This window comes from Sciurus carolinensis, chromosome 8, assembly GCF_902686445.1.
Source record: "Sciurus carolinensis chromosome 8, mSciCar1.2, whole genome shotgun sequence".
Classification (NCBI taxonomy): domain Eukaryota; kingdom Metazoa; phylum Chordata; class Mammalia; order Rodentia; family Sciuridae; genus Sciurus; species Sciurus carolinensis.
This window is the reverse complement of record NC_062220.1, coordinates 13,333,865-13,345,699: the sequence shown is the minus strand read 5'-3', so window position 1 is coordinate 13,345,699 and position 11,835 is coordinate 13,333,865. Positions and strand designations below refer to the sequence as shown.

Below are 11,835 nucleotides of genomic sequence, written 5' to 3'. Positions count from 1 at the left end.
TTAATAGTTGGGGACTTTAACACACCACACTCACCAATGGATAGATCCTCCAAACAAAAAATGAACAAAGAAACTATAGAACTAAATAATACAATCAATGATACAGACTTAATTGATATTTACAGAGTATTTCATCCATCATCGAGTGAATATATTTTCTTCTCAGCAGCTCATGGATCCTTCTCCAAAATAGACCATATACTAGGCCACAAAGAAGCCATTAGTAAATACAAAAAAATAGAGATCCTACCCTGTATCCTATCAGACCATAATGGAATGCAATTAGAAATGAACAATAAAATAACAAACAAAAACTACTCATATACCTGGAGATTAAATAATATGCTATTGAATGATGCAATGATAACAGAAGACATCAGAGAAGAAATAAAAAAATTCTTAGAGGTAAATGAGAACAATGACACAACATATCAAATTCTCTGGGACACTATGAAAGCAGTTTTAAGAGGAAAGTTCATTGCATTGAGTTCATACATTAAAAAAAAAAGGCAACAACTAAATGACCTAACATTACACCTCAAAGCCCTAGAAAAAGAAGAACAGATCAACACCAAAAATAGGAGAAGACAGGAAATAATTAAAACCAGAGCTGAAATCTATGAAATTGAAACAAGAGAAACAATTCAAAAAATTGACAAAACAAAAAGTTGGTTCTTTGAAAAAGTAAACAAAATTGATAAACCCCTAGCCACACTAACGAAGAGAAGGAGAGAGAAAACTCAAATTACTAGAATTCCTGATGAAAAAGGAAAGATCATGACAGACACCTTTGAAATACATAAGATAGTTAGAAGCTACTTTGAAAATCTATACTCCAACAAAATAGAAAATATCAAAGACATCGACAAACTTTTAGAGACATATGATCCTCCCAAACTGAATCAGGAAGACATACACAATCTAAACAGAACAATTTCAAGCACTGAAATAGAAGAAGCCATCAAAAGCCTACCAACCAAGAATAGCCTAGGACAAGATGGATTCTCAGCCAAATTCTACAAGACATTTAAAGAAGAACTGATACCAATACTCCTCAAGGTATTTCAGGAAATAGAAAAGGAGGGAACCCTTCCAAATTCATTCTATGAGGCTAGTATCACTCTGATACCAAATCCAGACAAAGACACATCAAGGAAAGAAAATCAATATCCATGATGAACACAGATGCAAAAATCCTTAACAAAATACTGGCAAATCGCATATAAAAACATTAAAAAGATAGTGCACCATGATCAAGTGGGGTTTATGCCAGGGATGCAAGGTTGGTTCAGCATCCAGAAATCAATAAATGTAATTCACCACATCAATAGACTTAAAGTTAAGAATCACATGATTATTTCAATTGATGCAGAGAAAGCATTTGATAAAATACAGAACCCTTCATGCTTAAAACACCAGAAAAAATAGGAATAGTAGGAACATACCTCAACATTGTAAAGGCTATCTATGCTAACCCCACACCCAAAATCATTCTTATTGGAGAACAACTGAAAGCATTCCCTCTAAAAACTAAAACAAGACAGGGATGCCCTCTTCACCACTTCTGTTCAACATCATCCTTGAAACACTTGCCAGAGCAATTAGACAGACCAAAGAAATTAAAGGGATACAAATAGGAAAAGAAGAACTAAAGCTGTCACTATTTGCTGATGACATGATCCTATATTTAGAAGATCCAAAAACTACACTAGAAAACTTCTAGAACTAATAAATGAATTCAGCAAATCAGCCTGATATAAAATCAATATGCATAAATCTAATGCATTTCTATTCATAAGTGATAATTCCTCTGAAAGAGAAATTAGGAAAACCACTCCATTCACAGTAGTCTCAAAAAAAAAAAAAAAACTTGGGAATTAATCTAATGAAAGAGGTGAAAGACCTCTATAATGAAAACTACAGAACATTGAAGAAAGAAATTGAAGAAAACATTCGAAGATGGAAAGATCTCCCATGTTTTGGCTAGGCAAGATTAACATTGTCAAAATGGTCATTCTACCAGAGGCACTATACAGATTCAATGCAATTCCAATTAAAATTCCAATGACATCCCTCAGAAATAGAGAAAGCGATCATGAAATTCATCTGGAAGAACAAGAGACCTCAAATAGCTAAAACAATCCTGAATATAAAAAGTGAAACAGGAGGTATTACAATACCAGACATTAAACTATACTACAGAGCAATAGTAACAAAAACAGCATGGTATTGGCACCAAAATAGACAAGCAGACCAATGGTAAACAATAGAAGACACAGAGACAAAACCACATAAATACAGTCACCTCATACTAGACAAAGGAGCCAAAAACATACAATGGAGAAAAGATAACCAGTTCAACAAATGGTGTTGGCAAAATTGGAAATCCATATACAGTAAAATGAAGTTAAACCTCTATCTCTCACCCTGCACAAAACTCAACTCAAAATGAATCAAAGACAAAGGAATTAGACCTGCACCTAATAGAAGACAAAGTAGGCCTGACTCTTCATCATGTCGGTTTAGGATAAGACTTCCTCAACAAGACTCCCAAAGCACAAGAAATCAAAGCAAGAGTCAATAAATGGGATGGACTCAAACTAAAAAGCTTTTTCTCAGCAAAGGATACAATCGAGAATGTGAAGAGAGAGCCCACAGAGTGGGAGAAAATCTTTTCCACACATAGTTCAGATACAGCACTTATCTCCAAAATTTATAAGAACTTACAAAACTTTACACCAAAAATACAAAGAACCCAATCAATAAATGGGCCAAGGAACTGGACAGACACTTTACAGAAGAAGACACACTCAGGCAATTAACAAATATATGAAAAAGTGTTCAACATCTCTAGTAATTAGAGAAATGCAAATTAAAACAACTCTATGATTTCATCTTACTCGGATTAGAATGGCTGTTATCAAGAACACAAATAATAATAGAGGATGGTGTGGATGTGGGGAAAAAGGTACACTTTTACATTGCTGGTGGAGTTGCAAATTGGTGCAGCCACTCTGGAAAGCAGTGTGAAGAATCCTCAGAAAACTTGGAATGGACCCACCTTTTGACCCAGTTATCCCACTCCTCGGTTTATACCCAAAGGACCTAAAATCAGCAAATTATGGTAACACAGCCACATCAATGATTATAGCAACTCAGTTCACAATAGCTAGATTGTGGAACCAACCTAGATGCCCTTCAAAAGATGAATGGATAAAAAAAACTCTGGTATATATACACAATGGAATACTATTCAGTCAGAAAGAAGAATAATATTATGGCATTTGCAAATAAATGGATGGAATTGGAGAATATCATGTTAAGTGAAAAAAACCAAGCCCCAAAATCCAAAGGCCGAATGTTTTCCCTGATAAGTGGAGCATGATATACAATGGGGGTGGTGGGTGGGAAATGAGAGAATAATGGGGGAACTTTAGAATATGTAGAAGGAAATGAGAGGGAGTGGGTATAAAAAACGGTGGAATGAGACAGACATCATTACCCTACGTACATGTATGATTACATGAATGGTATGAATCTACATTGTGTACTACCATAGGAAACGAAATGTCGTACCCCATTTGTGTACAATGAATCAAAATGCAGTCTGTAAAAATTAAAAGTTAAATAAAAATAATAAAAAAAGTTCCATGTGACTATACCATTATATTCACAAAGTCACACATAGATCTGCTATAGTGTAGGTGATCAGTAAATTTATTAGGTTGGATGAGTGGTTAAATAACCTTTCAAATTCTATCACATGAAGTTCAACTGTTTGATAACATACATAATAAGCAGCAAGACCCAAGAGAATGTTTATATATACCAAGCAAGGATCATACTTGGACAGATATGGTATAGAATTGAATGTTTTTATTGAGATATTTATTTTTTGCATAGGAGGATTGGTGATGGGATCAGTATATTGATAAGAAAGGACATGAAGATATATTCTGTGGTTAATATAGAAGGAAAGTAAAGTTGATACCAAGGGGTGGATAATGAAGAGAGAAAGGTGTTTAGTTGGCAGCAATGGTCTCCTGAATCCAGTCCAGGTATTTGCAGACTTTGGTGTAGACACCAGGTCTGTCCTTCAGAGCACAGCCAAAGCCCCAGGACACGATCCCCTGGAGCTCTCCATTGCAGACCACGGGGCCGCCAGAGTCACCCTGGGAAAGAAGGAAATGACAATCAGACCTTTTGTTCATACCCAGAGGGGAGAATGGGCTCCAAAACATTTCTCCACGATCCAGGTGGTATTTTGTTTTTTCCAACTGCTGATCCCCCAAGATAATACCTTTTGTATTTCTGCCAATCCAACCCTCAATCTCTTTCTATATCCCTTCTGTTCTTCCTCCTTACCTGTAGTCCCTCCTCTTTCCTTAGTTGCACCATAGGGCCAAGAAATGGTGAGGACTGTACAGATAGAATGTGCTCCCAATAGCCCTGCTCCTCTTACAAGGTTCCATTCCACCACATGGCTGCTCAGAAGGGCGCCATGATGAACTTTTGCACACCAGGTACTAGGTCTCTTTTTTACCCTCTTTTCCTCTAATCACTATTACCACCAAGAGAAACCTTATTATTTATCTCAAAGCTACTGTTTACCTCTCACAATCAGTCACAAGGACTTGACAGTCCTTGGTGTTTCAGAGAAGGTGAAATATGGTTGAGAAGAGACAGAGACTGATGTGGATGAAGAAGGAGTACGAGAAACTCACCTGGCAAGAGTCCTTTCCACCCTCCAGGAAGCCCAGGCAGAACATGTTGCTAGTGATCTTTCCTGGGTAGGAATTGTGGCAAGCAGTGTCAGAGAGCACAGGAGCATCCAGACACTGCAGAAGTGAAGGATACTTGCCTGTGGAAACAGGATTGAAAATGGAAGATTATCCACAGTCTTCCCAGATTCATTTCCATTCTGTCTCCTCTATTTGGTAATATTCCCAGTCTTTCTTTAGAGTTTCCAATCACTTGTAATTTCAGTAAACTTTAATTTCCAGAAGATTTTCTTAAAATTTCTAATCAGGTGTTTCTCTGACCGGGGCATCAGTGGCCACAGATCTCAAGGACAGAGACTGCTTTCTCAAGTAGCAGCTGGATAACTCAGGTAGTATGGAACACTCTAGCCTCTGTTCCAATTAACTAGTATATATTTTGTTTCTTGAAAATCTCTAATAATATTTCCTATAAATACCTTGATGTTTTTATAAGGTATGTTTTCCTGGTCTTTTCTCTGGAAAGAAAGTTTGCACATTTTAATTAATATATTCTAACATTGCATCTATCCACAACTATCCTCTGGCATACTTGCCTTGAGTTAAAAAATTTTACTAACTGACCCTCAACATGCTTGACCTCTGGTATTTTCCAGCTCGCTGTTTGTGTTCCAGGTGACACTTACTTCCAAAGCTCAAGGTGTTGCCCCAGCCAGACACAAGGCACTGAGTCCCTGCAGTTGGACAGGATCTTGGCAGAGAGACAGTGGACACTCGAGAGCTGATGGTGGCAGGTGAGTTCAGTTTGATCAGCATGATGTCGTTATCAGCAGTGCAGTCATTGTATTTGGGGTGTGGGATGATCTTGGCTGCCTGAATGAGCTGCTCATCTCCCTCAATGACATCAATGTTGTGTTCTCCCAGACGCACTTGGAATCGACTGGAAGAAAGGATTAAATGTCTCATGATGTCCCACTTCAGCTTCTTCCCCTTCTCCTAACCCCCATTTATTTGTGTAAACACAAACTCCATTCTCTTCAACCATCAGTTACACAGTGGTTGTGCACTTAAGGTGGCATTGTGTGCTACCAAACAACATGCAGCTTGTAGAACTTTTTAGCCAAATGTCTCTGCACACATAGATTCACTCCCACATCTTGTTCGATTAGTAAGGCAGAGGAATGGGTACCATGTGACCCCGGTGGAACAGTTGGTATCAAGAAGGATATTGGTGGCAGGTGCCATTTCTCTTCTAGTTGAGATCACTGAGCATCACAGGGAGATGATGCAAGAGTCACAGATACAGCAGAATATGAAAGGAGCAGAATGGGTTATGCTTTTTTTGTAAAGTATTACAGGATATCATTGGACACATTTCATCAGTCACTTTTATTCTGGTTATGCTGTGATGATTAGGTCTGTATATGGATTCATGTTCATAATCCATTGCTAGGGACACTTCATCCACCACCATTTCCCCTCCATTTCTTTAATTCCAAAGTTTAGGAAGACATCAGGAAACTCTATGGGTCTTGCTCCATTTAAAAGTCTCTTAACATCATACAATTGTTGAAAGAATTAATCTCTTAGAATCTTATTGCTTTACCCATTAAGCATAATTCAGGTATATACTATTTGTTCTTTGCTAGGGTGAGAGAATAAAATAATCTTAGCATCGGGGAATGTGAATACAGATCACTTACGGCTTGTAGCAGTGAGCCGCAGACACCACCCACTGGTCACTGATGAGGGAGCCTCCACATAAATGGTAGCCAACATTCAGGGACACCTGGTAGGGCAGGGCATTCTTCTTACAGGTGTAACCTCCAACAATCTTATCATCATCATCAGTGGGGAGAGCAGCTGACAGGGAAAATCGGGGAACTTTTCATTAAACACATCCATTCTGCAATTCTTACTCCACTATGAAGGTTTTGCAGAAGAACCAGGAAAAAAATGACAATGTTCTCTTGTTTCACATAATCAGGAAATGGTAGTTTATGGCATTTTTTTGAAAATGTTTTATTCCATACCTTTAACCTGGACCCTTCCTGTATCCCTATCAATAAGCATTGGATTTTAAAGTTTTGTTTCAACTGTGATATGTTGTGCTTTGACATGTGCACCTTACTCGTGCACAGAGAATCATACAAACACACAGCCATGAACACAACGAAATCAGAAGCTCTTTACACAATAAACGGCTGCCTACCACTACTGAGGATCTAAAGAGTCCTCTTACATCGAACACTGCTCTGTAACCATACAAACCAGTCAAAAGCTTTGGAGTCATCTGACTGGTGTGCGTTTGTGGTGACTAATGGGGTGTTATGTTGCACAGCTGTCTCCATCAGATTTTGTATTATTCTTTCCTTGAATGAAATGTGAATTTTATACTTTCATTCTCTTCATTTCTCTCTTTAGTTCTAGTCTAAAACTTCCATTACATCATTGTAAGATTGAAGCATTATGTGATTCCCCTCCCCAACCTTCCCACATATCCCAATTAATTTTCAAATGCTTATCAATGCATTCAGCATTGTGAAGTATGGTCCACTGGTTTGACAACATTGTCTACTCCTCCAGAATTCTATGATTTTTATATAACTCCTATTTTTCAATATTTGGAAATAAGTTTAAGAAAGAACTTTCCAGGCATGTAGTTAGAAGTATTGAATTTATACCTGTCCAATTTTGAAATATGTAGGCTTAAGTTTTAGTAGTATCCAAATGGAAATTGAAATTTGTCTTTTTTCCTTCACAATTGAATGATGTGACTTTATACCACAAATATCTCATTAGGAAAGTTGTTATGAAAAAAAAAATGGGGTTGGAGGGGAATAGCATGTCCTTCCTCTCAGCCCTTTGATGTTCAGGAGCCTCAGGAGCACAGAGTAGTCTCTGTTATTAACTCCATTTATACAGATGTCAAGACAAGACTTCTTTCCTGTGGATAATCCTCTCCTGTACTGTCTTCACAGAATTCACCCGAAAGTTCTCTATGCCCTCTGCTCTGAGGGACTCCTGCTCACCGTTACCTTCCTTGGACAAGGGAGCTCTAATTATCTATTAACCTATAATTTCAACACTTTAAGATCTTTGAGTACAGAGCCTCTATATCAATTCTATAGTTGTTTTCGCCAGCACAACCTGCACACTGACATAGAGGATAGAGGCCTGCTGATTTGTTCATTAGCGAGACTCACCAGCAGCTCCCAGGACAGCAAGGAGGATGAAGGTCTTCATGGTGGCTCACTGGACCTGGGCTGGGAATGGGATGGAGGCTTTTCACCCACAGGTATTTATACTTCCAGTTTGTCATTGGCAGCCATGGAAACAGGAAGCAGAAAAGTGATTTCACTGGAAACTCATATATTTAATTTAGATTTAATTCCACAGCACATGGATGGTGACGCAGCATGTAATTTAAACATCAACATCTTTCCATTTTTCCAGAAGTTTATGGGAATGGAATTCGCAGACCCACCTGGGTTACCCATAATAGGAAAATAAGTTGGAGTAAGGTCACAGGGCTGAGTTCCAGATTTCTGCATTCCCAGACAAAAATCTTAGATCCTCTTGTATGTTTGGATTATTTCACTTACAAAACATTTTCTTTTGCTTTCTTTATTTCTTTTTCTTTTTTCTTTTGGTACTGGAGATTTAACATGGGGATGTTTAAGCACTGAGCAACATCCCCTGCCCTTTTTGTTTTTTGTTTTGATAGAGGTTTTCTCTAAGTTGCTTTGGACCTAAGTTGCTGAGGCTGGCCTTGAACTTGCAATCCTCCTGTCTCAGTCTTATAATTGCTAGGATTACAGTCATGCCACTATGCCTGGCTAGGTAACATTTTCAAGGTTTATTCATACTGTGGAGAGTATTAGAACTTTAGTCCTTTGTAAAGTGAATACATTCCCATTGTAGGTACATCCATATTATGTTTATCCATTTAGCAGTCAATGGACTTTTTTGGGTTGTTTCTCTTTTTCTGCAATTGTGAAAAACACTATTATGAACATTGATGTATGGTGTATATAATCAATTGTCATTGAATTGTAAACTTAAAATAGTTTAAATGGCAAATTATATATATGTACATATATATTTATTTTACCACAATACAAATAATAATTATTTTTTTAAGTCATTCAAGTTTGAAAAAATTTTATTTCATTCTACAGGCTGAACCTGTAGAATAGTTTCTAAAACCACTTTCCCTTATATTTTTGACCTGTACTCTAACAGCGCACAGCTGAAATTCATGGTTAGTAAATATCATTCTACTTTGTTTTTTTTTTATTTATTTTTTTATGATTGATTGATCTTTTTTTGTAAACAAATGGGATACATGTTGTTTCTCTGTTTGTACATGGAGTAAAGGCATACCATTTGTGTAATCATAAATTTACATAGGGTAATGTTGTTTGATTCATTCTGTTATTTTTTCCCTTCCCCCCTCCCCTCCTACCCCTCTTTTCCCTCTATACAGTCCTTCCTTCCTCCATTCTTGCCCCCCTCCCAAACCCTAACTCTAATCCTAACACTAACCCCTCCTACTCCCCATTTTGTGTCATCATCCACTTATTAGTGATATCATTCGTCCTTTGGTTTTTTGAGATTGGCTTATCTCACTTAGCATGATATTCTCCAATTTCATCCATTTGCCTGCAAATGCCATAATTTTATCATTCTTTATGGCTGAGTAATATTCCATTGTATATATATACCACAGTTTCTTTATCCATTCATCAATTGAAGGACATCTAGGTTGGTTCCACAATCTGGCTATTGTGAACTGAGCAGCTATGAACATTGATGTGGCTGTATCTCTGTAGTATGCTGCTTTTAAGTCCTTTGGGTATAGGCCAAGGAGCGGGATAGCTGGGTCAAATGGTGGTTCCATTCCAAGTTTTCTAAGGAGTCTCCACACTGCTTTCCAGAGTGGCTGCACTAATTTGCAGCCCCACCAGCAATGTATGAGTGTACCTATCTCCCCACATCCTTGCCAACACCTGTTGTTGCTTGTATTCCTGATAATGGCCATTCTAATTGGGGTGAGATAGAATCTTAGGGTGGTTTTGATTTGCATTTCTCTTATTACTAGAGATGTTGAACATTTTTCCATATGTTTGTTGATTGCTTGTAGATCTTCTTCTGTGAAGTGTCTATTCATTTCCTTAGCCCATTTGTCGACTGGATTATTTGCATTCTTGGTGTAGAATTTTTTGTGTTCTTTATAGATTTTGGAGATTAGTGCTCTATCTGAAGTATGATTGGCAAAGATATTCTCCCACTCTGTAGACTCTTTCTTCGCATTGCTGATAGTTTCCTTTGCTGAGAGAAAGCTTTTTAGTTTGAATCTATCCCAATTATTGATTCTTGCTTTTATTTCTTGTGCTATGGAAGTCCTGTTGAGTAACTCTGGGGAGGTCTTGCTGGTCAGTTCCCCTCCTAGAGGTTCCCCTCAATCTACAACTACTGCCTGGGCTGGGCTGCCTTTCTCTGCAATGTTCCCAGGGTCCTGGACCTACCTCCTGGGCCTGGGAGCCTCACCCTTCGCAGATGAGTCTCCTTAGGCTGCCTCTCCTCAGAGAATCTGCCCGCAGTCCTGGAAACTTCGCTCCGCCCCTAGGCGTGTCTCTGTGCGGCTCTTCCAGCAAGAAGCCACCTAGCTCCTGGGACCCTGCTCTGCACCTAATCACCTGGCTATGCGGCCCCTCCTCTGAGCCGCCACCTGGAGCCCCGTACAATAGCTCCAAGTCCCAGAGACCCGCCACACACCTCCTCCTCTGGACAGCGGCCCGGTTTCCGATGCAGTCACTAGGAGTCCAAGCAACTCACTTCGCATCTCCTCCTCCCACCAACCACCCGTAGCCCTAGGCAGTCACTCCGAGTCCAAGTGACCCACCCTGTTCCTCCTCCCTCGGGGTAGCCCCCCCGGGTGTTCAGGAGCGGTCGCTCTGAGACCAAGTGACCCACCGCGCTCCTCCTCCAGGCAGCACCCCCCCACCCGTGTTCAGGAGCGCTCGTTCTGAGTCCAAACAGCTCGCGATGCAGCTCCTCCTCTGGCAACCGCCTGTGGCTCTGATGCAGTCACTCCTAGACCAAGTGACCCGCCGCGCTCCTCCTCTTCCTCCCGGCAGCCCCCCTGGTGTTCGGAAGCGATCGCTCTGAGTCTAAACAGCTCACCATGCAGCTCCTCCTCAGGCAGCTGCCTGGAGCCCCAGTGGTTGCTCTGAGTCCAAGCACTGTGCTGAGCCGCATCCTCTACGATGTTCCCAGTTGTCCATGTTTACCGCTCCAGCGAGGGGAGGGGCATCTCGCCGAGCAACTCTACTTCACAAAGTTCCCTGCGTTCCGGGGCTACCGCCCCATCCGGGACGCCTCCCCAATGGGAGAGACTCACCCAGTGGCTTTGAGTTGGTCCCAAATCTCTCGCTATCTCCTCTTTTGATTCCTGTGTCCTGGAGCAACATCTCATTCTACTTTGGATCATAAAATCATGTGTTCCCTTTTGGAACAGAATTATATTTTTCAGGCTCTGGAAGAGATCATATAATCTAAAATTTAACCTTATAATTGTACCTTGCCTAGTTCCATACTGTACATTAACATACAGGAGAAAAATAGTGAATTTTCTGTTCTGTATTTTCATGGTGGAAACAATACCCCATTGTGGATTTGATCTGCATTTCACTGATGACTAATGCTCAATGGTTGGAGCATTTTTTTCATGTGCTTGTGAACTATTTGTGTGTCTTATTTAGGGGAATGTCTGTGGAAGTCCTTGTCTTCTTCTTTTCTTGTTGGGTTATAGGAATTTTTTATTCTGTATATTGAATACTTGTTATGTGCATAAGAAAAAAAAAATCTTAGATCCTTGGGTGCCCCATTTGTGAAATTTTATACTAAAAAAGAAATCTGGAACTCTGCACCCCTAAGTTTTTATTTCAGGTGTTTCTTGCACAATTATGTATACTTGATCTTATACTCATCCTTATATATCCATGTTAAATTTTCTATATTATCAGGAACTATTTGTTCTCCAAGTCATGAAAAACAGTTTTAATTTGAAAATATAAAAGTAAGAAAGTGAAAGTAAAAGAATGACAGTAAC

General features: G+C 39.3%; 1 protein-coding gene across 1 annotated transcript; it reads right to left on the bottom strand.

The window, feature by feature from the left end:
• Window positions 1–4,022: 4,022 nt before the first annotated feature.
• Window positions 4,023–7,964, bottom strand: LOC124990392 (cationic trypsin-3-like). The gene is made up of 5 exons (XM_047560400.1): window positions 7,925–7,964; window positions 6,422–6,581; window positions 5,405–5,658; window positions 4,725–4,861; window positions 4,023–4,172 (listed from the first exon to the last, which is right to left on the bottom strand). The coding sequence occupies exons 1-5, from the start codon at window positions 7,962–7,964 to the stop codon at window positions 4,023–4,025; spliced, it is 741 nt and encodes a 246-aa protein (XP_047416356.1).
• Between the last annotated feature and the right edge of the window lie 3,871 nt (window positions 7,965–11,835).